The 26,075-nt window shown below is 32.4% G+C and overlaps 2 protein-coding genes and 1 long non-coding RNA gene across 4 annotated transcripts; 1 reads left to right on the top strand and 2 right to left on the bottom strand.

The window, feature by feature from the left end:
• Nucleotides 1-1,104: 1,104 nt before the first annotated feature.
• LOC147909166 (uncharacterized) lies at nt 1,105-3,737 on the bottom strand. Its single transcript, XR_015545657.1, has 3 exons — nt 3,600-3,737; nt 2,949-3,146; nt 1,105-1,209 (listed from the first exon to the last, which is right to left on the bottom strand). It is a non-coding gene; the product is annotated as an uncharacterized LOC147909166 (long non-coding RNA).
• A 2,411-nt stretch (nt 3,738-6,148) lies between these two features.
• On the bottom strand, nt 6,149-16,760 carry nvd (cholesterol 7-desaturase nvd). 2 transcript variants are annotated; one of them, XM_087407757.1, is made up of 8 exons: nt 16,429-16,760; nt 16,082-16,165; nt 15,856-15,972; nt 11,390-15,786; nt 11,125-11,321; nt 10,819-10,985; nt 10,340-10,518; nt 6,149-7,932 (listed from the first exon to the last, which is right to left on the bottom strand). In XM_087407757.1, exons 4-8 carry the CDS (start codon nt 11,474-11,476, stop codon nt 7,249-7,251), a joined length of 1,314 nt encoding a protein of 437 aa, XP_087263883.1. In that variant the 5' UTR covers nt 11,477-15,786; nt 15,856-15,972; nt 16,082-16,165; nt 16,429-16,760; the 3' UTR covers nt 6,149-7,248. The 2 variants fall into 2 exon arrangements, with proteins under 2 accessions (XP_087263883.1, XP_087263884.1); XM_087407758.1 differs by having other exon boundaries at nt 11,125-11,309; nt 16,429-16,759.
• A 128-nt stretch (nt 16,761-16,888) lies between these two features.
• pcm (5'-3' exoribonuclease pacman) lies at nt 16,889-25,699 on the top strand. The gene is made up of 18 exons (XM_011070096.2): nt 16,889-17,173; nt 17,382-17,819; nt 18,778-19,222; nt 19,294-19,544; nt 19,614-19,771; nt 19,859-20,241; nt 20,376-20,668; nt 20,730-21,016; nt 21,107-21,383; nt 21,504-21,773; nt 21,897-22,057; nt 22,265-22,647; nt 22,725-23,092; nt 23,169-23,249; nt 23,321-23,548; nt 23,629-23,865; nt 23,944-24,438; nt 24,506-25,699. The coding sequence occupies exons 1-18, from the start codon at nt 17,099-17,101 to the stop codon at nt 24,713-24,715; spliced, it is 5,040 nt and encodes a 1,679-aa protein (XP_011068398.1). The 5' UTR covers nt 16,889-17,098; the 3' UTR covers nt 24,716-25,699.
• The last annotated feature ends 376 nt before the right edge of the window (nt 25,700-26,075 follow it).

Genomic DNA, 26,075 nt, shown 5'->3' with positions numbered 1-26,075 from the left:
TCTCATATCTCATCTGTTCCATCGTAGCATTCACAAACACGTTGGCGAAAAGACTAGCCGCGACCTTGCACATATCAATCATCAGAATGACAATTGTGTGACACTGAAACGCAATAGACACTTTGTTGTATTATAGTTGAAAGGTAGCGTGGAGAAATACAGTAGAATATACAGTTGCGCATGTTTAACATTCCACGTGCAATACATTTTCAATAATTCACATAAATTTTGTAGAAAATTATTTATAACGCGTATCACTGTAAATATATATACATTATGAATATTAACCAGTTTTTTTATTCTCATTAAAATTATTCAATCCACCATTTTTTCCAAAAATGGCGAGCAAATTAAATTCAAATCATCAAAAAATTGAAAAAAAAAAACATGAAAAATATATTTAATATAATTAAACATTAAATCTTTATCTTTTATCTCTTTAATTCTAAATACCTGTACAAATTGCGATCGCTTTGATAACATCAATTGCGAGATCATTTACCGTTAATTGACAGTAAACTATACCATGCAATAACATTTCCTTTTTCCATTTGTCATTAAGAAATATTTAACATGGAATTATTTTGCACGTATCAGACAAATACATAGAATCCTACTTGTCATTTTAGATGATATTATATAATCAGTAATGTATTTCAATGATATATTTCAATGATGCATTTCAATGTTATGCGTCATATACAGTGCTGAATTGCGATTTATCTCGAACTTCTACATACTTATCTTCATAAAAACTTCATTTATCAAAGTAATGGAAAAGCATGAAAGATAACATTGAACTATTGGAATTTATATACAACGAGTTTTCATAGATTTGTGCATATGTTTTCATGTGTATTGCAACCTAACGAGCGTTATTTGATTTATTTATTTATTAGCTATCTGAAGACAAATTTTCACGAGCTGCTCAAACAGGCTGTTTCAGTGACAGAAAGGATTACGTGGTCAAAATTGACAAATATCAAATATCAACTTTGATCAGGTGATCCTTTTTATTGCTGAAACAGCCGGTTAGAACAGCTCGTAAAAATTTACCTTAAGACTTAATTAAAAATAAAACTTGATTAATACCTTTTATGGTATAAGGTATGTTCTCACAGTAGCCATCTTCTCCGCGAAACTTCCAGTTATGAAAGGGACATTCCAGACAATCTCCTTTGACACGACCACCCTCGGCCATATTTGCCCCTAAATGAGAACAATGCGTCCAAAATGTTGATAACGCCTCTTTCGATTTTTGAAAAAATTGATAAAACGTTACATAATAAATACTCAGCAAACAAGAATGGATTGAAATGGATTAAAATGGATTTAGATTTTCAGAAATACGGATTCATGAATGTTAAAATAAATCCTTTTCAATTCTGAATGTATTTTTATTCATTTATACTATTTATAGGAATGACATGGAACTGGGCTTATCGAGCTGGTATATAGAAATGCATGGAAGACAAAAATGTCAATGAATAACTTACGTTTGTATAGTACACTATATATACAACAAATTTTCATCGATCTGTGCATATGTTTTTACATTTACTTTTTATAATTAATTAAAGAAAATATTTATTAAAATAAATCTAAAGTTGCAACTCAAATTGCCAATGAGATTTTGTCGCGCTATTAATGTCGAAATTGTATAATAATTGTTACCGTAATACAAAGTTCATAAAAGCTGACAAATTCAACTGGACAGACATTTTCTTGTTCGAGTTCTCTTCAATGCAATGAGATAAAGTTAAATAATTCCAATCTCTCCTCTAATACAATCAATATAATGAAACCACTGATAAAATTTCTGATCAAACATAGTCATTACATGAGACATCCGGAATAAACTAAATGATTCCGTACCGTAATCTTATGGGAAAATGTCTTTCTGCGAATTTAGCTAATTTTTAGATATGTTGTAATTCTCTTCAATCTGAATAAATGTCTCAATAGGAACAATTTTAACCTATGAGCCGTTTAAAGCTATCTGAGATTTTTATGAACCTTAGACTTTTAAACAATACTTTCTTTTGCTATTTTTTCTAAATAAGTGAGAAAATAAAAATGATTAAAGGTGAAATGAAGTTCATTTTCTTATTTATTCATTATTGTCTAGTATAAAATTTAGTATATACATTGCAAATATGCCAAATCATATAGCAATAGCAAAAAAGGAAAAAATTCAAAGAGCGCATCTGGAAAATGATCGAATCGTTAAAAAATTTTTTTAATATGTTTTTAATATGATATATATATTTTCTTATATTCTCTGTTTAATAATCGCAAGGATCAATTGAGTCCTTGCAATGAAGAGAAGATATTAGTTACATAGTAATGACGTTCACTTGGCGATGGAAATTGCCAATGCGAAATTTATTACTGTTATGTAGTATCGCTCATTCACTTGGTTTATCTACGTTATCAATGTGATGTAGCTTCAACCATTTTGCAACATCATGACTAGTGATATGCTCAAGTGATATGCTCAAGGTTACATCAATTTATCTGAACAAGCATCATTTCTCATCCGAGAGCAGCAACATGATCACTGTATTGGTGTTTCTGATTCTCGAGGCTTTATCTTTATCTGATTACAAGTACTGACAAAAATTTGGTGCATGAATGGAATTTTCCCGGGATTCGGCTACACGTTGCCGGTAATCTGTATGAAGACGTATCTTAATAATTTTTATATGTATGTCCCAATACGAAAATTGCAGTTTGAATATTCTATGCACTGTGTATAACTGAACATGAAACTGAACAGGAAACGATGAATTTTATAAATAGCTAATAGCAAATAAATAAGTGTGCTTTCCAACAAGCGACACAATGATATCATCTTTGTTTAACATTGGTAAACAAATAAGGATGTATAATAATAATTCATTGTGTCATTTGATTCGTGTTGGAAGGCACACTAATAAATTATTTACCTTTCGAATGCTTCGCTGTCGTATGATGCCTTTCATATCTCCTTCTCTTCTTTCTTTTTCCGTTCTTATATGTAATTCCTGCGGTTTCATGGCGCTCACACTTGCGAAAAGGCTGATTGCGACCTTGCATAATCAATACCAAAATATGACGATCGTTTGATACTTTGAGTACACTAACACTTCGATTCTGTCATATTTCTAAAAAATTATCAAATTATCTTTAATTATTTATGGTTGGTGAACTACATTATGGTTTGAGCTACTAGAAATTATAAATTATATTGTAATATTTAAAAATTGCACAAGTCTCGTTATCATAGTTTAGAATACATATTCCTAAAATTTATATACAAATATTGACAAGAAAATAAATTGCACTCATCCTAGTACACAAGTCACGATATTATGCATTATACATAATTTAATTTCTTATATGAAATTTAATTTCGAAAATTTTTTAATTATCAAAAATATTTTATGTATATATATATATATATATATATATATATATATATATACCATATATATAAAATACTTTTTGCACAAAATACAATATTATAAAATGTTCAGAGTGCATTATTTGCGGCTCAAATGTAGCGCAGCCGAAAATGATCAATCCGTATATAATACATAAATAAATAAATAAATTACTTGGATGCTCCAGTGTCGCTCCATGACTTCCAGATTAATCTCTTTCTTTTTTTCCTCCCACTGCTTCACCATTAATGTTTCTTCATGGCGCTCATACAAACGCACTCCCGAAAGGACTAGCAACAATCCTGCGCATATCAATCACCAGAATATGATGATCACGTAACACTTTGCGACGCTTTATTGCGACTGAAAAGTAACGCAAAGAAGATAATACGATCGCACGAAGCAACGATTCGCTCGACGATTAGCATCTCGCACATTAACGCAGCAAAGATATTTGCGTTGTTTTGCGTAGACAAAAAATAAGACCACGGGACTTCGCATTATATATATAATTTTACGTACATTATATAATTAATATAGAAGATTTGAATTATTGTAACTTTTGATTAAGACAAAAATATATAGTTGTGATATTGTATGTACAATTTCAAATAACGTGCATAAATGTGACAGCGAAGCGCATTATTAATAATATGTATCATTCCATGTTAATATGCAATTATAGATTAATATATATATTAATCAGGTTTCTGCGAGCTTTCGTTCAAATTATTCAATATTAGATGATTTAGAAAACGATCAAATTAAATTCAAATCAGCAGACAATTCAAAACGCGAAAAATATATCTGATATAATCAAATATCAAATTTTTATTCTTTACATCTTCGATTAAATATCAATTCCTTGTGTGCTTTGAAATATTAATTGCGAAAATTACACTGGAATCTCGTAATAGCGAACTTCGAAAAAACATGAAAATCCCTTCCGAGTTATGAATAGCATAACAGTATACTAAAAAAAAAGTTGTTTCAACAGCATTATTTTAATTAAAAATAATCTTTTTGATTTGTTGCAACAATATTAATTAAACAGTATTAATGAAACAAATAAAATTTTATTAAAACAAGAACATAAGTATTTGTTTTATTAATGTGTTATTAAATTGATAAAGTTATTTTCAATTAAGATAATGCTGTTTACATACATTTTTTTTCAGTGTAGCCATTAATATAGTGAATTTCATTGTTTTGGAGTGAATTAGAGGCAATCTCATTATAGCCTTCAGACTTCTGAACCGCGCGCTATTTCGAAATTTCAGTGAATGATAAATTAATATTTGTAAATGAATCACAGTTTACGTAATACTTACATTTTCTTTTATATTTGTTATTACTGGAGATTTTTAACATGAAATAAATTCACATATGTATGACATACGTCAGTCAAATACGTAGAATCCTACTTTTAATTTTTAATTGTTTAACATAAATTGTGCTTCAATAATGATGGCTCAGGGCCGTGCAAAGGGAGGGTTCACAGCAAGCACTGCATCAGGGCCCCCAATGTTAGGGGCTCCGAAGTTTTAAACATCCAACATAATGCGAGGAGAATAGCGATAGCCATAGAAATAACGATTTCACCCAAAATAAAATATTCTGCCTTTTAGCGATTCCGTTTTAATGTCAGAGGATTTATACAACCTCAAGAAGATACTTTACAAAGTAAAATTTTGTATAACCATAAAAATGCTACATTTAAGATTACAATTCTCTTATTATTAGAAGAATGTCTTGCATATACTGACATACGCGCGTAGTTATGATAGCACATAAATGACAAATATCTTCTAACAAATAAGTGTGTCGTATCTTATATATCCATTTATTTTAAAAGATTATTCGAGTTATATCATTTAAAAAGTATCCACGGTTTTTTGTTCAATTTTTAAATGAAAAAACCGCAGATACTTTTTAAATGACCCAATAATAAAATTTTCTATAGAGAAATTTCTTTTTAATCATAGCTTATGTCTCCTTATTTCGATACATAAATACGTGTTATAGATACACGCGCTTGATTCAAGTAAAATTTTTTGTTTAGAGAAAATGCTAATTGTACGAGGAATTCTTCGCTTATCGGCAGAATATTTTTTTTAGGGTGAGCTATTAGAAACTATATATTTCGATGTATCTGATTTTTGATAGATTGAAATCGTGTTGTTTCTATCGCTATCGTTATTCCCTCGCATTATGTCTTTGACTTTACATAAATTATCTATGATTTCTATTTAAATTAATCCCTAGCCAATCTAATTTTCACATGCAGATGATATTTATTTATATTTCATTTGCACTTCAAAGAAGTAATAGTTTAAATTTAATAAAATCTTTATATCTCAAATTTAATGTAAAATTATATATCGATGATACAATTGTTTATTTAATCAAGCGAGTTTTATGTATTTTTTTATGATAATGATATACAACTATAAGTAGCTCGTGGGTTGCATCCAGCTCACGAGACTTTCCACTTTAACTTGCGATGTCCGAACCTAATTGATGGAAAAAATAAAAAACAAACTGAGTTATTAAAGGGATCCTAAAGCTATTTGTATTACTGTTTGTATTAAATTATATAATTTTTGTACAATAAACTAAATACTTTTTTCTTTTTCATAGATTCTAAAATCCTTTTCTAGGATTAAAGTATACGCATTAATGCGTGTTTATGAGATGGAGTTTATACCAAGAACGACCAAAAATTTCGAAATTAATATATTTTTTATCATTTCTTAGAGTAACATCAAACGTTTTGAGCTGTTAAGTCGTGATAACATTTGTTTGATACGAAAGTTTTGCAACTTGTACTTACGAAATAGTAATCCACAAACACGTAGTTTTCACGAATAAATAACATCGAATTCTTGGAATTAGACTTAGACGTTTTATCGCGACGAATTTGTTATACAAATGTGCGATTGCGTGTATCATAGGTTGCGTGAGATTTTGATGTGGTAGTGTATAAAGACATGTCGATAGAAAAACAGCGACCTTTGGTAACTTCGTCGAAGTTCGAAAGCTTTACTTTAGGAATCTCCTTAACATATAGCACTGAATTATGTTGATAACGTAAAATTATACATATATGTACACGATATTTTTATATATGACATACATATATATAATAATATATAATAAAATAAATATAATTTTAATTATTCTGTTTTTTTATATTTTCTAAATTCTTCAAATCTTTTTTAATATTTTACGAAAAGTTAGGACCCCAAAACTCTTTACACGACCCTGAATGCTATAATGTTATTACGTTACATGCTGAGTTGCAAATTGTCTTGAACTTTAACATATTTCGTAAAACAGTTCACTCATTGAATTAATAAAAACGTAAGACGGATAATATCATTAAATAATTGGAATTTGTATACAACGAATTTTCTTAGATTCATGCGAGTTCAACAATTAATTCTCATAATTTATTTTTTCAAATATAATGTCTTGAGAGTTAGACATTTAAATATTATTATTTTCTCACTATTTTTGTTTAAATAACTACGATTAGAGTGAAGAAAAACTCCATCGTTTTCTTATTTATTTATCGTTGTCTGATATAAAATTTTATATATACATTGCAGATATGTCAAACATATAAAGCAATAGTAAAAATATATGGACACTCTAATAAAGATTTAATTTTTTTTTAAACCACAACTATTTATATTATAATTAACATATATCGAATGCTTAAAAATAAGCATTGTACATAAGTTATCTATTTTAATAATAAAAATAATACCTACAAATATAACAGAAAATATATAAGTTACATTTTAAAAAGAAGGTATTGCTACCACTGTAGATCCTTCATAGCCGTCTCATAGGTGGGACTGTGATCAGAGTAGAATTGCGAGTACCAACGGCGATATGCTTGGATGGCTCGATCCTCGCGCACCAGGATAGGTTGTCGCTCATATTTCTTGTAGTTCCAGATTTTAACGTCGCGCTCAAACATCAAGCATTCGCCCAAAAAAATGAGATTCGCGTATGGTGCCAGCAAAGGCGGTGAGAAGATCTGATGGGTCACCCGTTGCAGCAACGGTTCAACCGGCGTTACTGTCTGCAAAATGTACATGGGTCCGATCGACGTGTTGATCATTAGCTCAACATAGCTAGGTCCAATCTGCTCGGCGAGCACATCAATCTCCATTATGCTAAAACGTTCCAGAAGGATCAACTTGTGGCACATGTGCAGACCGGCCTTGTGCTTCTCTTTACTGCCGAAATTATTCTGTGAGACTGCAAAGTGATTATTCCCATTGTCATTCTCGATAGGGTGGATCGACACGCTGTTTAATTCAGCGCGCTTCTTTGCTGCTTCTTCGTCTTCGTCCGTCTGATTATAATGCGATCGCCATCCCGTGTAGGTGATCCACAAGTGCTGAGCTAACCAGGAAAAGTTGCCAGAAAGAAACATAACTGGACCGTGCACTGAGGTAAGATGCGCAGGATCAGCTCCATTCTCAGCTATATCCTAATGTACAAGTCCACAAAGGAGGAGTTAAGATTGTTTTTCAAAATTCGGTCAAAATAAAAAAATTTCGACATATATAAATTATATATCATATTAAATGGCTACTCAGTAAACAAGAATAAATCGAAATGGATAGAAATGAATTCATTTCGACATTTCCGAATTCGAGCTTCTGATTTTTCGAATTCATTTGAATACATGAATACATTTGATTTCTACATGATAAATAGCTCTTTTCGTATTTTAATTCATTTCAATAAAAACATAAATCATCCAAATTCAACATAAATTGTACATTTTATATTTCTATCTATTTGAATCCAAAAATATTTATGTCATAAATATGTTAGCCATGAATACATCACAGTTCAAAATTATGAATAAGAACAGTCTCGTTTGAATTTACTTCAATTAAAAAAAATTTCAACATAGCTAATTTATAAACTATAAATACATCACATCCAAATTATGAAAATATGCACTTTGTTTAAGGATGTACGATCGATCACTTGCGGGGTAGATAAGGAAGATACGCTATTGTTCTACATTGATAATACCAATCTAAAATATAAAAATCTTTTAATAATAAAAAAGCTAATTTATGATTTATTAAAATTAAGTGATAACATTGATTGCTAATTTTTAATTTAATGAATCATAATATTAATACTGCATTATTAGAAAATGCAAGTAATTTAATGTTTTATGTTTAATGATCATCAATAACTTGGTAACGTTGCATTCTGAAAATGAGAATGACATTCCTACTCGAGTTGCACACTATAGTAATTGATAATTGAGATTAAAATATTATTTTCATATACGTGTTTTATAGTTATAACAGGTTATAAGCAAACACATATATATTCAATCATCACACATATGTCACAGGATGAAGGAAGCAATCTAACATAATGTCGGAAGTCAACAGCATTGCCAAGTTTTCCGCGTATATTTTTTTAAATGCTCAAATAGATGTTTTCATCAAATGTTTTCATCAGCTTTTTGCTTGTATACACATAAATTACACGGTGAATAGAGTTAAAATTCTTACAAGGATATAAAAAAAGATTTGTTCTAATTGTTTATATGTTTTTTATGTGGATCGAAGCATTTTAAAAATAAGTAATTATGTAATATATCAATTATTCAATGCATATGTCATATGACATTATGCATAAAACTCTAACTTAACTAGAAAAAAAAATTATAAATGTTCATGAACAAAAACGAATTTATGCCCTTAGATATTAATTCATTTCAGCTCTAAAGCGCGAACTCGGATAAATTAAAATAAATTGCAATTTTTACTTCATTCAATCCATTTTCGTTTACTGGATACTCATACGGATTCGAATGATATATCACTTATTTTGGAGAAACATCAGAATCATGGAAAAGTTTGTGTTTGAAATTTTTAGATTTAGATTTGAAAAAAATAATTATATAAAATTTGTTAACAAATACTACATATTTTTGAGAATACATGATAGTAACGCATATTGGAGTAAGAATAAATTCCGATCGGAATTATTCAATTATTCCTTAGATTTCTATTGTGTTTTCTAGAGAAAACGGAATAATTCCGATCGGAATTCATTTCGACATATTCCATGATTCCTGAAGATACTAAAAGTAAAAAAAGCAATGATGACGCTTTTCAGATTTTATTAGGGCTGCGTTTCACTTGATGCTCATAATGCTCGCAATCATCATTCGTTCTTGCTTTTTAATAGACAAGGATGAAATGATTCCACAAATGTTAAAAGCGTAATAATAAGTAATAATAACTGCGTGTTCTATTCTTACTAAGCCTTCGATGTATGTACAGAAATTATAACAAAATAGTATCACAGTATGATAATTATCTTATTGCGTAATAAAATTGTTTTGCGGAATTTCTTTCAAAAAGAAGAGTTTGCATATTTAATACTATGATATATCCTTATTGCTCAATTCTTGTTTTATTATTCTTACTTTTTCAATAAATGTGATAGCATAAATATGATAGATCTATTTGATTTGATTTGATTTGATGATTTCTCCCATGTTCCCAAGATAAATGAAATATCATTCGATTTGAATAATCGTATATATTTGTACATCTCAGAACTTTTTCATTTCAGCTGAAAAACAGCCTTAACTTAATATCTACCTTTATTGCCTATTTGAAAGAGATTCTCAAGATACGAAGAATAAAAGAAGAAAAGAATAATTTTCTTTCTAATACTTTTTTCTTCAGTTCATGACTCTGGAAAGTGACAGTACTTTCAAGCAAACACTAATAATTAGTTTAATTCATTTATTTCGTTGCGAACTTAATTCTTTTTTTTTCTAATCATCTCAAAGTGATTTTTATGTAATGAAACATATCTTCTCACATTAGAGAATCGAATGCGTGACAAACCTGTATGTGGCAATTAATGAGGTACTCATTGCGACCTTGGTAACGCCAGGAGCCGTTGGAAATGCATGTATGTGGTTGGGGTTGCCAGTTTGGCTCAGCTGATTCAGAGTGGTACCAGACGAAGATAATGTGATTCACTTCGCAGCTCTTCCAAACTTTTACATGGGCGACATGCGGCACTGTGAAAAAAATGTATATATATAACTAGGATAGATGCATCGGGAAATAATTTCTAGTATGCATTTTTTTATATATTTCTAGTATAAAATCAAGAATTGTGAATAATTTAGGCCCTAAATGGACACCTGATATTTAGACGCAAACGTTTGTATTGTATATTAAAATGCACAAATAGGCATTTGTATGCAGGAATGTGGTTTCGTAAAAACCGATTCGAACATCTTGGCTACAGATCCTAATAGCAAAAGGGTAGATAGATGTCGTCTGAGATTCAAAATTATGTAGAACTTGATTAATACCCTTTTCAGCATAAGGTATGTTTTCGCAATAGCCATCCTCTCCGCGAAACGTCCAGCTATGAAATGGACACTCCAGACAATTTCCCTTAACACGACCACCCTCAGCCATATTTGCCCCTAAATGCGGGCAATATGCATCTAAAATGTTGACAACGCCTCTTTCGGTTCTTGAAGAAATTGATAAAACGTTACGTGATAAATAATATGTATTTTAAATATTTTAAGATATATCTTGAAATAGAACATCCTGTTATATCTTAAAATATTTAAAAAAATAATCAAAGAAAATTCTATACCCTGACGTACCTGAATACCGCGAAATTTTCACCGAGAGCAGACACATGTTTCACCTGACCATTTTTTATCTGCGAACTTTCGAGCAGAGCGAACCATCCATTCGGGTAGACCGGTGGTAGTTTACCCACCTTCCGATGTTTGTTACTCGCGTAAAAACTGCGGGTCTGTCGCGTTTTAGCCTCAATTCTCATGTCCTTTAAGAAGTACTAAGTTATAATCTTAACACACTTCATAGTAAAAACACAGAAAATAATGTCGCTTGATTATCACTCACTTTCACCCAGTTGAATTTGAAGAAATATGCAAAGTAGATAAGGAAGGTCAACAGGGTGGTCGCAATTCCGACGCACCATTCCAACATTGTCACTATTTCTATCCCAATGTTCCGTCCACTCGATTTGTTTCCTTCAACTTCCTTATTTTAGCGTATCTCGTGAGTCCTCGATCCGTTCAATTGCACGACGAGAATGCAATTTATACAGGAGAGATCGCGCGCTCTTGTTGCAGGAGAGATAAACAAGAGCAAAAGTAAAACAGCCGGGAACGACGACGAGGACGGGAGTTAGAAAGAGCGGAAGAAAAAGAGAAAGAGTTAGACGGGTTGGAAAAGGATGAAGGAAGGGAGAGAGGGAGGAAGTAACTGGTGAAGAAGACGACGCGCACGTTTGCCGATAGCCGGGACAGAAAAAGGGCAAAGAAGACTCCTAATGAGAAGGGACAAGACAAGGCCAAGGACGACGATGTATGGCGAACGAAAGGAGAAGGAGAGAGTGATAGGGAGCAGAGTGCGATGATGATACAGTTTAGTTAGTATATAAACGCACGTGTGCATCAGCGATGTGCGATGAGACCTACAGCCGGAGGGTTAAGGGACGGGCAAATGTAGAAGATTGGAGAACGAGACGAACTGAAGAAATACAAGAGGAGGAACGCGCGGAAATCGCGCAAAGCAAGTAGGGCAAGAGGAAAAGAAAGAGGACACATTAGCATGGAAAACTCGCGCTAACATGGAAGAGACTATCCGGAACTTATAAGGGTTTTCGGACAACTAAAACGGACGAGAGATCCAGCTACGATATATATATATATATATATATATATATATATATATATATGTGCCGTTCGGCCGTTTCTATCGAAAAGCTCGTGTTTTTTTTCCCCCGAGACCCCGTTCGTCGCCGATCGACTCGTCGTGTCACGTAAACGGTAACCCGATTATGTATGCCCGGCCATGGACGAAGACGCGGACGAACGAACGAACGACTTATATATCGTGCCTCCTATATCACTGGATCTAAAACCGCCGTGACTCCTCTTCTCCTCCTCTTTTCTTGCTTCTTCATCGTTCTCTTCGTCTCGACCGACTGGCCGGCCGGTGTCTTCCTTTATCGAGATTGTATATCGATCACGATGCCACCAGCTCGCCGATTTATCCGTTTACCCATCCGTTTAACATATCCAACGGAGAAAATAACGCAAAGATTCACTTTTATAATACGAGAAAGAAAAAGGGCTACAAATCAAACAAATTATTTAATTATATCATTAATATAATGATGTAATTAAATACAATGCGCTAATAAACAAACAAACGTTTCGATCGCGATCAGATCATTATCAATAAAACATAGAATATTACAAACGGTAAAAAAACAAAACATAATATAAATGTATACTTCGCTCTCTCTAATAAACGCTGGTAACATTAAAACAATTATAATCCTGTTCGCAATTATATTATAGCTTGGAAAAAATCGTTGCATGATAGTAGATAATTAGCAGTCAATCGTTGATTAGCTTGAATTATATCCTTTAATATATGCAAATTGAAGAATGTAACGCATGAAATTGAATTTTATCCTTTAATGTAAAAACAAAATTTCTTCAGTCAAAAATTAAATGTATTTCTAGCGCAAAAAGTCGGTTAAAATTAGAGACAATGCGATAAGAGTAAAACGATATATTTTCTCTTCGATGTTATGAGACATTGTTCACTTTTATATTTTGACGGTCCCGGTTTCATACATATGTTGTTAACACAAATGTGTTCTTCTTCTTTTCTTAACAAAAAATCCCTCTCTTTTCTTCATCTGGAATATTTATCTTGTCAATGAACGCTCATCATAATATCGATGATTATCGATATTACATGAGCTTCTTTTAATCCCTCCTTACGTACTTCCAAAATTCTTACATCGCAAAATTGAGTTTCAATTTTCAAACATTCGAAAGGTATCATATAAATGCAACAAAAGACATTGCACCTGTTCGTAAAAGTGAAATAATAGCATTTTTCACTGGTAAAATGCGCATTCAGTGCATATTAAAGCTGTTGTACACTAACTTAATCTGAATGTAAAAGTGAGATATCTCTATTAATAAAATATTCAATGTATGTTTTATCAAATATCACAATAAAATATAGAATTGTATTGAGGATTTCGCGGTTTAATTCTAATCGTTTTTAATCGTTTCTATATTTTTATTAAACGAACATCTTTACATCAATTTGTGTAAAACGGCTTTAAAGTGCACTGAATGTGCACCAGTTCTACCAGTGAAAAAAACTGAGTCAAGACATCAGATGTATAAAAAAAAGTTAATGTCTCCGAAAACGGAGAGAGAGAAGAACTGTAATGGAAAACCTAAAACGAGAAGAATATATATGACAGAATATTTATTAATTAGATCTTATCCTAATAAAATTACAAATGACTCAACATGTAAAGCTTCGTAGTAAAAATATATGTGATTATTCAAAGCACTGAATTTTTGCGTCTTCATTTGAAAACAAAATTAAATGTTTTAAATTAAGTATTTTTATAATGCCATTTTCCATAATTATATATATTTCTAATGGATCATTATCATTTCATGTTTCTCTTCAAACTGATAAATTTTTTTCTGTCAAATGAGAATGTAAATGGGAGAAAATAATAGAGCTCTGGCAAGCATTCTAAAATTAAGAGTAGAATCGGATCGGAGATCCATTTTTGTAATTTAAAAATCTGTGTCGAGCTAGTATCCGTCACTATATCTTAAATATTCTGGTAAGCGTAAACACATTGTACCACCCAAGATGATGTAATGCGTCACATCCTTGATGTACATGGAGAACAAATTAATTATTCAAACGCGTAGCGAGACTAAGAAACAATCTCAGTCGAGAGATCAACGATGCCTACAGCAGCTTCGTAAGTGGTGCGTTTTTCCATTTATCAAGATGTCCGTCTTTCTCTTTCTCTTCATCTTTCGTCGTTCCTCTTTTCCGTCTATCTTTCTGCCAGGTCCGAAATTCTAACACTCGCCGCTGTCGTCGCGCTGTAATATTATTCGGTGAGACATCAATAATGAGATCGTTTTTGCTCCTATGCTTGCTTGCAAAGCTCATGTTGGGCGAAACGAATAACACAGCTAACACGTGCCGCACTGCGTGGCAACAATCAAAATGTTTAGACAGTGCGTCAGCTCAAAAGTGCTTAATCGCCATTTTTCGCGGTGGAGAACACGGAGCGATCATCTTTCAGCTTTCAGTTGGTTTCACCGTTTAGATTGGTACTCGAAACATATGCAGTATAGCGATGAGTAGACCACCTTTGTCGAAGTGATTTAAGGATCTGTATAAAATGCAGGTGTAATTAGACCGAAATAAAAAACGTCTCTATTAGTCACTTCAAGTCAGTTGTTTCTAATGTTTACCTATTGAAAGAAGTATATCAAAAAATTAATTATTCATACATCAATTAAGATCAAAATTGTAATTTTTTTGTTCTTACATACACGGAAAAAAATATTTGGTTGAATTAACTGGAATTGTGAAAAATGAACGATCCAGAATTCTAGTTAAGTTTAGATTTCTGATTAAATTTACCACGATTCTGGTTGAAATAACCAATTTCAAAATCTATCAAAATTCTAGTTGAAATAACCAATTTCCAATCTATCAGAATTTTGTTTGAAATAACCAAAGTCTAATAAATTTACGAGAAATCTAGTAAACTTAATTAGAATTCTGGATCGTTCATTTTTTTCCACCACAAGTCCAGTTAAGCAGGTACGATCGAAAAATCAAAATACTTCGATCTATTTAAAAATTACACAGAATATTATTTAAAACGAAACTATATTAAAATTTCAAACCGACTATATAATTTTGACTATATAATTTTTAAAAATGAAAGAACTAAAGTTAGAGTTTTATGCATGATATCATATGACATATGCATTGAATGATTGATATATTACATAATTACTTACTCCTAAAGTGCTTCGATTTGCATAAAAAACATATAAATAGTTAGAACAAACCTTTTTTTACATTCTTGCAAGAATTTTAACTCTATTCACCGTGTAATTTATTTGTATATAAACAAAAAACTGATGAAAGCATGTCATAATAATCAAAAATTAGTTATCATTTAATTTTAATAAACCATAATTTAGCCTTTCTTATTATTAAAAGATTTTCATATATTAGGTATTATCAATGTAGAATAATAGCGTATCCTCTTCATTACTTACCCCGCAAGTGATCGATCGTACATTCTTAATTCAATCAAATATTTTTCTCCGTGTACGGAATGTCATTGAAACGTCAATTCAGCAACAATTTTAAGGTAAGAGAAGTCCCTCCTTTTCTAATACATGGAGATAATGGATAAATCAATGGTGCTATAATGAACAATTGATTTAATTAATTTAATAAAGTCAATTTTGTAAAAATTATTTACAATTATTTACTTTTATATTTTATCCAACATCTGACGACAGTCTTCCAACTATGAGTTGTCCTTCTTTTCTAATTAATTGGTCTTTTTGACATTCGAAGTTTGATACAATCAAGAACTTTCCCTTTATCTATATTTTTTTATGAAATAAATGCATAAAAAATAAATTGGATATAATGTACGAAACAAACTCTATTAGAAACTTTCAAAAATTATAGATTATTTCATATGTCACTAACCTCGAATATCGCTCATATAAATTAGTTAGCAGCACGCGCAATAAATTTTTGACGATAATTATATTAATTGTGTCGTGTAAAGTGCTATAAAGTCCAAAATGTCACATCAAAAACATTATTATAATTGGACCTGTCAAGTTGATGTAACAAAAATAATGCGAAACTATGGCAAAGTAGACTAAAGCTTTTTCATGGACGTCAATTGACGCGCGTCAAGACAATTTTGTGACGTCATGTTAGTTTCAGCGTTGACACTTAGAAGTTCAGATTTTCCAACTTCTAAACGTCGCGCGAAAGAACAACCGTATGTCAAAATATCGGCGTCATGTATGATAATCTAACCTTACCCTTATCTGATTTTAAACATCAACTAATGGCTTCTGCACACTGGACGCGGAAATGCTTGCTACGCTCAAAATGTGATGCGGTAGTCAATAAGCTTACAGCTCCTAATGTGTTTATTGGTTAGAGGCTCCGCACAATAAAAGAAACAGGGAACAGAGAACAAAGAATAAGAATTTCAATCTATCCGAAATTGTGTATTCCACAATACATAATTTACCCTTACCGCGTCTCATTTTGCCGCATTGCAAACGTTTCCGCGTCCAGTGTGCAGGAACACTGAAAGCCCATTTTATATTAAGCCGATTTTACATTAGTTGCAAGCCGATCGCAAGTTTGTTGCGACAGCCAATCTGAAGCTTGCATTTTGAAATTAACGCTTCATATTGGCTGTCGCAACAAACTTGCGATCGGCTTGCAAGTAATGTAGAACCGACTTAAAGAATTCCCAGGATTCCCGGAACAACCCGGTATGGGATTCCCGCACTCGTCTTCTCGTCTATACTACATGGATGATCCGCGGACAAATGTTACTGTCGAAGCAAAGTTGATATATGTACTCGCGAGCAAAATCTTTGATTTTGGTAGAACGACTTTAACGCGCGAAGCGTTCGTTGCGGACACAGAATTATCCAAGGTAACGCGTTTATTTTGACGTCGAAGTGAGGCCTCACGATGGGTGTGCCGAAATTCTTCAGATACATAAGTGAGAGATATCCGTGTCTGAGCGAGGTCGTAAAGGAACATCAGGTACTGGACGGGGGGTGAGAGGAGAAAAAAAGCATTGTAAATCCTGAAGCGATGAGACTTCTTTTTTTCCTATCACGCTCCTTCGTCTTCCTTTTTTTCTTATTAAGCCCAGCAAGATTTTTATTCATTTTAAATATTTCAATAAAATTGTTTTTATAGCTTTGTACAGTAATCATAATATAACTGTTGTTTGCTTCTTTCTTTCCAGATACCAGAATTTGATTATTTATATTTGGACATGAATGGTATTATACATACATGTTCCCATCCCAACGACGACGTCTGCTTCCGCATCTCCGAGGAGATGATTTTTAAAAATATATTTCACTATATAGAGGTGCTATTTAATATGATCCGCCCACAGAAATTATTTTTTATGGCGATCGATGGTGTCGCACCCAGAGCAAAAATCAATCAACAGAGGGGCCGGCGTTTCAGAGCCGCTAAGGATGCCGAGGTGCAAGAGGCTAAAGCCATAGCCAAGGGTATTCCAATACCCAAAGAGAAGAGATTTGACTCGAATTGCATAACCCCAGGAACACTTTTTATGGCTAAATTAGGCGAGCAGCTTAAATGTTTTGTCGAACACAAGGTTTCTACAGATGATGCTTGGAAAAAATGTAAAATATTGTTTAGTGGTTCTGAGGTAATTCTTCTGATGATGATGTAGCCATAAGAGAGATAAATACAATTTGTCCTCTTTACAGAAATAACAGGAGTTGGGCTAATATTACGTTTGTCATATGACAAATTTATAACCTTGAAAAATTGTACAATATAAATGGGCAAATGTAACATTGGCCCTTAGTCTAATATTACATTTGTTGTACAACAAATTTTTCAAGCCTGTTGGTTAGTTATAGGTCTGTTGATTAGTTATAGAGAAAACTTTCTTTGTTCTTTAACCAATGAGCTTGCAAAATTTATTGTATGACAAATGTAATACTAGTTTTAAGTCTGTGGCACATGATACTTTTCTTCCTGCAGAATTGCTTGTATGCTACTGTATTAATTGTACTGGCTGCTATACTGGAATTTGTATAGTCTGCTGGATTTTCGTGTTAGATTATGTATTATTTTTCTTACATAATTTTGTGCTGGCTTATTGTAAAAGCCAATGAAGATACAGTTTAATGTCTATATTCATAGTCAGACCTTATATGTAAGGCTTTCTTAAATTTATCTTTAGATGCTTAATAGTCAATAAAATAATTCATAGATCATCTGAAGATAAATTTAAAGAAGCCTTAAATATAAGATCTGACTATGAATACAAATATAAATGTAATTAAAGTATTCGCAATAATTAAAAACATATCATTATAGTTTTATGATAATGTATCATGATAACAATATATGTATTCTATGTTTACTGACTTGGATAAAGTATCTTCTGTCAAAAAACTTAACTGCTCATCTATCATGAAAACTCGTATCTGGGATCAAACTAGCAATATGATCAGCAACACTGTCAGCATCACTGTGCAATACAGCAGTAAACACACAAATCCAGCTATTAATGCTGTAGAAAGGAAATTTTTATGTACTATAGGCTAAGATGTTTGTTATTCAGTAAAATATAAGAGAAATCAAATGTATTTTAGGTCCCTGGAGAGGGAGAGCACAAGATTATGGATTACATAAGGTACATGAAGGCAAGCAAGGAATACAACAGTGACTCCAGCCATTGTTTATATGGTTTGGATGCAGATTTAATAATGTTAGGCTTGTGTTCACATGAACCGAATTTCTCTCTTTTGAGAGAGGAAGTAAAATTTGGCAAGCAACAAGTGAAAATGACCCCGGAAGAAACAAAGTTTTGCCTTCTTCATTTGTCACTTTTACGAGAATACATAGAACACGAGTTTTCGCCGATCAAGGACAAACTGTCATTTTCGTTTGATATTGAGAAAATAATTGACGATTGGGTTTTAATGGGTTTTCTGGTAGGAAACGATTTTATTCCCCACCTGCCAAATTTACATATTGCTAATGGTGCATTACCAATTTTGTATCGTGCATATATGGAGGTATTACCAACACTAGAGGGTATGTTATTAATTATCTTGTCAAAATTATGTTTCTATAATTATATAATTAAATATATTATTTTGCTTCAGGTTATATAAATGAAGCGGGAACATTAAACCTTGACCGTTTTGAAAAGTTTATGGAGAGACTTAGCCGTTTAGATGTAGAGCAGTTTAACGAGCAGTATGCCGATATAAAGTTTTTTGAAAGTAAGACAGGTAGAAGGCCCAATGAATCTGAGCGTCATATATATAAGAAAACAGAAGACAATGAAAGTGCATCTCCAAAGAAAACACAAAATAAAGATTTAGATGCACTTATCAAAAGTACTAGGGAGATGGTATTTATTTAAATATCTTTTAATAATGTCTGTATATAAATAAATAATAATTAATGCTTTGCAACACAGTCCTTAGGTAATTTTGACGATGATGATATCTTTATAGAGTATAGAAATATGGATTTAATAGTAGATGATGAATCGGATAGTGAGATATATAACATGGAATTTGTACAACATAAAAAAGATTATTATATGAACAAGTTGGAATATGAAAACGTCGATGAGTAAGTATTTTATATATGTATAATTTTACATAAAATGTTTGAGATAATATTCCAGCTCATTTATAAATACATTTTATTAATTTCCAGAGAAGTTTTACGTTCACAGGCTGAAGGTTATGTGAGAGCGATACAGTGGAATTTGCATTATTATTACCACGGCTGTTGCAGCTGGTCGTGGTATTATCCACATCATTATGCCCCATACATCTCAGATATAAAAGACTTCAAAGATTTGAAGTTAGAATTTGACTTAGGACAGCCATTCTTACCTTTTCAACAATTGCTAGCTGTGTTACCAGCATTTAGTAAAGATTTATTACCAATGGCATTTCAGTCATTACTGACAGAGGAAACTTCTCCGATTATTAATTATTATCCACATAATTTTAAAACCGATTTAAATGGAAAACGACAGGAATGGGAAGCAGTTGTACTTATCCCATTTATTGATGAAAAACTATTGTTGGCTGGTAAGCAAGACTTTTTTCAATGTTTTGAAATTTTTGAGCGAAATAAAATGTAAATATTCAAATAATAAATTTTATTATTTTTTTAATATAAAAAATATTTAAGTTTCTTTTTCGTTGTTTTTTGTTTGCAATAGCTATGCAGCCACATTTGTCAAGATTAACACTTGAAGAACAAGCAAGGAATAAACACGGGCCGATGTGTTTGTACTCGTATACCGACGAAAGCCAAAGTATTCACAAGACAACAATATACTTTCCAGAATTTACCAATCATGCTCAAGTAAAATTAATGAATCGCGAAGAAATTTTCGTTCCGAGAGAACAATTAATTAGGGGATTATCCCCTGATTTTGATCTCGACATTTATTATCCAGGATTTCCTACACTACGGCATTTGGATTATTCAGCGCATTTGGAAAAAGCGAGGGTATACATATCATTGAAATACGTTGTCTTAGGTCTTAGTTGTTATATCAATATCTTTGCAGGTCAAAGTATTTCAGCAATATTCAGTCTTGGACAGTATGATTCTAACTCTAATATCAAAACCAATACCCAATTTAACAACTTTAGCATCAGAGCTATTAGGAAAGAGCGTATATGTGGAATGGCCTCATTTGAAAGAAGTCCTTGTAGTTGGTGTGTCTGACTGTAACATGAAACTCAGTTTGATCAACCAATTAGGCGGTTACAGTCATGATAATCTGAAGAAAGAAGATGTGAAGGGCGCGTTATCTGCAGAATGGAACACATTATGCAAACAAGTTAAAGAATTGTAAGATGACATTAATACTTGTCATTAATATCATTAATATTAGAGTAATATTAAAAACGTAATATAATACTGCGCAATATTTATTTCTAGACATATGTCACGTCTTGGAATAGATATTGGCGATACGAATGTGTTGCTTTATGCTCGCGCGTTCCTGGGCAACAAATATGTTTTCGGTGTTCAAGGAAAAGTTACGGTTGAAAAACAGTGGAATGATTACGCCGCAGCTTATGCTTATCAGACTGTAGTCAAAGATATCTCCGTCTACAGTAAAAAATTGCCAGTCTACGAAACTATGCATGATATTTTTATACCAGGAACCTTTTGTTTCATGTTGGGACATCCCTATTATGGTGCAATGGGAGAGGTACAATTGCATTGAATTTCTTCTTATATCACATTAGATACCAGGATTAATGATTAAATTACCTTGAAATTTCTCGAGTTAGTATTTAATTCTATTTAGGATGATTTTATTATTCTATAGGTTATACACAATAAAGAGGGTTGCAAGTCACGCAGAATCAAAATTTCTATAAAAACTATGAAGGAACCAACATTCGATACTATTAAACAAGCTTATGGGCAACAGAAAACGCGATATATGCCTGGCAGTGTTGCCGCACAACGTCTTGGAATAAATAGTCATCTTTTAAGTAGGGTCACTGGAACAATTTATGTTATAGAATCATCGACGATTGACGTTACTAAACATAATCTTGGATTGAATTTAAAATTCAATAAAAGAAATGAAGAGGTAAGAAATTTATACGAAAATAAATTTTACTTAAATATAATTTTATAATTGATAATGTTGCAAATTTTCCAACGTAATCAATTATCAGTTTCTCCGTTTTTGATCTATCTAAAATCTTAAAAGGTGCCTGGTTATACTAGAAAGGAAAACAGTCAATGGTTATATAGCACAAAAGCAATCGAACTGATTCGGAATTACATGACGAAATGTCCTAATTTATTCGAACGTTTAACTCAAAATGTAGCAAACGATATTTTCCAAGAGGAAGAGTTATTCACAAAGGGGTATATTTCGTATTTTCTTATGCCAAATATATATATTGATGTAATAATACAATCTTAATAAATCGGATGAATTCAATAAGTAAAGAAGAGTCAAATGTGATTGAAGCTAAATCCTATCAGGCACCAAGATCTGTCCAGCATCGATCGTATTTGATTCTTTATATTTAACAAATTTATATAACAGTCTAGTTTAACATATTATTGTAGCTCGGATGAATTGAAGGATACAGTTGCATGGTTGAAAACAGAACTGAACGGTTTAGAAAGTCGCACTTGCGGGATGGATGTCATCGAAGCAGACTTGGTCAAACAAATCGAGGAGAAAGTAGAAGAATACTTGAAGGCTGAAGAGACTATGGCAAAAACGGTCTTTCTGCAAGTGAAGCCGCAATTACTTTATAAGCCGGGTTTACACTTGCGTAGCGTGCCGCCCGATCCGAACTCCCAAAATCGTTTATTCGATAGAATTCTCTGCGTCAGAAATGGCTTTAGCGTACCGCTCGGAACTAAGGGCACTATCATTGGAATACGAAATGGAAGCAATCCAATTGATACCATGTATGATGTTTTATTCGATAAGCCTTTTATCGGTGAGAAACGCATAACCTTTCGAAACCCGAATATTAAGTGCATAAATTTTTATGGAATATTTTTTTGTTTTTTGCAGGCGGACTTACATTAAACGGTTGCTCTCAGTTTCGCGGTTATCGTTTGTCGACTATGGACTTCATAAATATTAGTTTCGGCGAAAGAACGGAGCAGGGAAGTGTAGCGAATGAATTGACGGAAAACCGAAAGCAAACGATCAATTCTGCTTCTCCCAATAAGAAGAACGACCAATCGTCGAAAGCATATCCGCAAATGCAGCTCGCTAAGAAGGGACTCGAAAAATTAAATCGTGATATTTGTATGCGCATGGCGCAACACGGCATGGAAGTGAATCCTAAAACAGTACCGAAAACATTACCTCAGAACGCACCGCCTAATCAAACGTCCGAGTTTCAAGCGCTGTGGAATGAATTGCACAAGATGCAGGTGAGTGTAGCGATATAGAATTACGAAATTGTTTCACGAATCTCATAGATATCTCATATTCTTGCTATACACTTAGAAACCGAATGGACCACCAGAGAAAATGGCATCCAGTTCAACACCGAGAATCAAGTCGTACAGCAACAATAGCGTACAATCGGTATCGAATATTGTACCTTTAAAATTATGTTTGCTTTATCAATGTATTTCTAAAAGATCGTTCTGTTACAGCCGCAAGATCCTAGCGCATTTTTGAAAGCTGTGCTAAAAATTCCTGACGTAAATCCACAAACGAGCAAGCAAGAAAATATGCCTCAACAATCTACGCCGCAACAATCTATACCACAGCAATCTATGCCGCAACAGCAGTCTATACCGCAACCCGCAGCGATGATTCAGAAAGCGACGGTCTCGCAAAAGGATCAGAATCCTCCGCCTTTAGTACAACAGTTGTTCGATGTATGTATTTATGTCTCATTAATTTACATCGCGTGTCTACATGTTATTTAATAATTTTATGGTATATATACGTTATTTAGCGCGCCCGACAAACAGAACAGAAAAAAGAGAAAGCAAATGCAGTTTGGTACAGCACGCAATTATTGAAACATTTCTCATTTAACGGAACTGGCATGCCAAAATATAATTATATTGTCGACGAAAAAACAGGTTTAATCAGCGCTCATGTTATGCTTATGGACAATAAGATCTTTAAGGGCGATCCTTGTACCACTCATGAACAAGCCACAGAAAGCGCCGCAAAAAAAGCGTACAAGGTAACAATAACTGTATAAAAGGTTTCCTTTAATTTTGTTTTTTTTTTTTACTTTTATTAATATAGTTCTTGTTGTCAGGCGTTAAATTTGAACAAGGCATCAATGCACGATACGAAAGTAGCAATGACGCCTCAGTGGTTTAACACTCAACAAAACAATTGGATCCAAAATATCCGACCTCCTATGATGCCTCCAATGGGCCATCTGAAAATACCGCCAGTCCCACTGAATATGCCGCCTATGCAGCCTAACTTATTTTATCCAAAGTGGAATCCAAAATTACCACCGACTCCAGCGTTCATGCAACTCGCATCGTATAGCCAAAGCAGGCAATTGCAAATGAAACATCAGCTGCAACAGAATCATCAACAACAGAAAGGACCTCAGAATGGATCAAAAATGGAAATAAGAAATAGCACCGCATTTGTTCCGTTACAAGCTCAGAAAAAGAGCAGAAACGTCAGCGTACAACAAGCTTCGAAGGAGACGAATCCGAATGCTAAGAAGAGCTCCAGTCCTTCAAAAACGCAACAGCAACCACAAAAACAGAAACAAGAGGAAACGTTGCCCAAGGTTTGTAAATTGTTTCTTTTTTGTTATCTTAATGTTTATAATTAAATTATCGATTTTTCGCGCGCAGAAACAGAAACCAGAAGTTGTAAATAAAGCTAGGGAGAAGATAGCATCAAACGAGCCGCAGCTACAACCGAAACAACAGCTGCAGCTGCAACAACAACCGCAGCAACAACCGCAACAAAACACAGGAAAATCATCTAAGCCCAGGAAATCACGTGTCGCCGCAAAATTCGGCACACAACCCTTGTCGAACGGTGGTGAACCCCCTCAGTGAAAAACTGGTTTTTGGATGGGGTAGATCTTTGCAAATTATGTGTAAATACAAGATAATTATACCGATCCATCCTTTCCCGCCATCGTTCATTTTCTATATTTTATAATAAAAACAGATCTTTCTCTTAAAAGATTTCTAATGGGCCATATATATATTTTATTTCGAAAACTTTATATTGATGCATTCAAAAGTTTTTCATACTTACATACGATCGCATGTCAGTGCACCAAATAATACTAGATCCTTTCAAATCAAATGTATATACACTGAACTTAAACACATAATGTATAATATAAACAAAGCAAGTGAGAATGATTATTTTGTATCGAATGACTGTTTATTTTGTATCTTACAATCACAATGCGCGTATATATGTATATATACATATATATTGGCGTGTAATTTGTAACTATTGACTTTTATGTTTCGATTTTGTGATATTTCATCAAGGTAACAAGTTATTTTGCAATTATGAAAGGAAGTCTAATATTATTTATTTAGATATATTTTAAAATAATGGAAATAATATAATATATGCACAAAATGGCAGAACTAAATAATGTAAGTGGTACATGATTTTTATGTTCCTTTTTTGTTTATAATAAATTTTTTTATTGTAAAATACATCACATGTGTGCACGATGATCGGTCTGTACTATTTTTTACATTATTTTGGCATGCCATTTTTTTCTTTTTTGAGAAAAGGTTTTGGTTAGTAACATAACATATTAGAGCTACAGAAAATAGACTGATTTTATCATTTAATTGTGCATCGCAATTTTTAGAAGACAGCCCATCTTTTAATGCAAAACATTTGTCTATTTGCATATAGGCATCGTTGTACAAGACAACGTTAAACGTATATATTAGTACGTACATTTAAGACATTGAGAAAGTGATATTAAGTCCGTAAATAGAAATATATATCTTTGATTTTTTCCATTCCTTTTTTCTGTACTATAAACAACAAAACAAAAATCAAAATTAAGCAGAAGCATAAATTCCAAGATGTTCTAATCTTATTATACAATAAAGAAAGCACAATATAATTGCTAAATATATTTTGCAAATCTTTCTATCTTTTACATTATTTTTTAAATGATTTTGCATCTTTATTATCTCCAAACCTTTATTAAATCATAAATTACTACTATTATCACATTATTAAGTTTAAGTTTTAGCCTACTTCATACAAAACCAATATATTTCATTCATTTTGAATTGCTTCAGTAAAATTTTATGCATTAAAAGGATTAAAGAACTCGAAATAACTCATATTTTTTAATATTCTCATATTCCTCGGAACATACAAAAAGAAATTGGATTTATACATTACTTTCTCGTTTCTATATAGTCTTAA

The sequence above is a fragment of the Acromyrmex echinatior genome, chromosome 7 (assembly GCF_024713525.1).
Source record: "Acromyrmex echinatior isolate Ae372 chromosome 7, ASM2471352v2, whole genome shotgun sequence".
Lineage (NCBI taxonomy): Eukaryota > Metazoa > Arthropoda > Insecta > Hymenoptera > Formicidae > Acromyrmex > Acromyrmex echinatior.
This window is presented reverse-complemented; position numbering and strand designations above follow the sequence as displayed.

Excerpts from the sequence above, each read along its gene's own strand:
- pcm (XM_011070096.2), top strand. The coding sequence starts at position 17,099 with ATGGGTGTGCCGAAATTCTTCAGATACATAAGTGAGAGATATCCGTGT. Across the intron at positions 19,772-19,858 it reads GAATATGAAAACGTCGATGA|AGAAGTTTTACGTTCACAGG; the intron begins GTAAGTATTTTA and ends ATTAATTTCCAG. Across the intron at positions 23,093-23,168 it reads ATGAATTGCACAAGATGCAG|AAACCGAATGGACCACCAGA; the intron begins GTGAGTGTAGCG and ends CTATACACTTAG.
- nvd (XM_087407757.1), bottom strand. The coding sequence starts at position 11,476 with ATGTTGGAATGGTGCGTCGGAATTGCGACCACCCTGTTGACCTTCCTT. Across the intron at positions 11,322-11,389 it reads TCAAATTCAACTGGGTGAAA|TACTTCTTAAAGGACATGAG; the intron begins GTGAGTGATAAT and ends ATTATAACTTAG. Across the intron at positions 10,986-11,124 it reads GAAAATTTCGCGGTATTCAG|AACCGAAAGAGGCGTTGTCA; the intron begins GTACGTCAGGGT and ends AATTTCTTCAAG.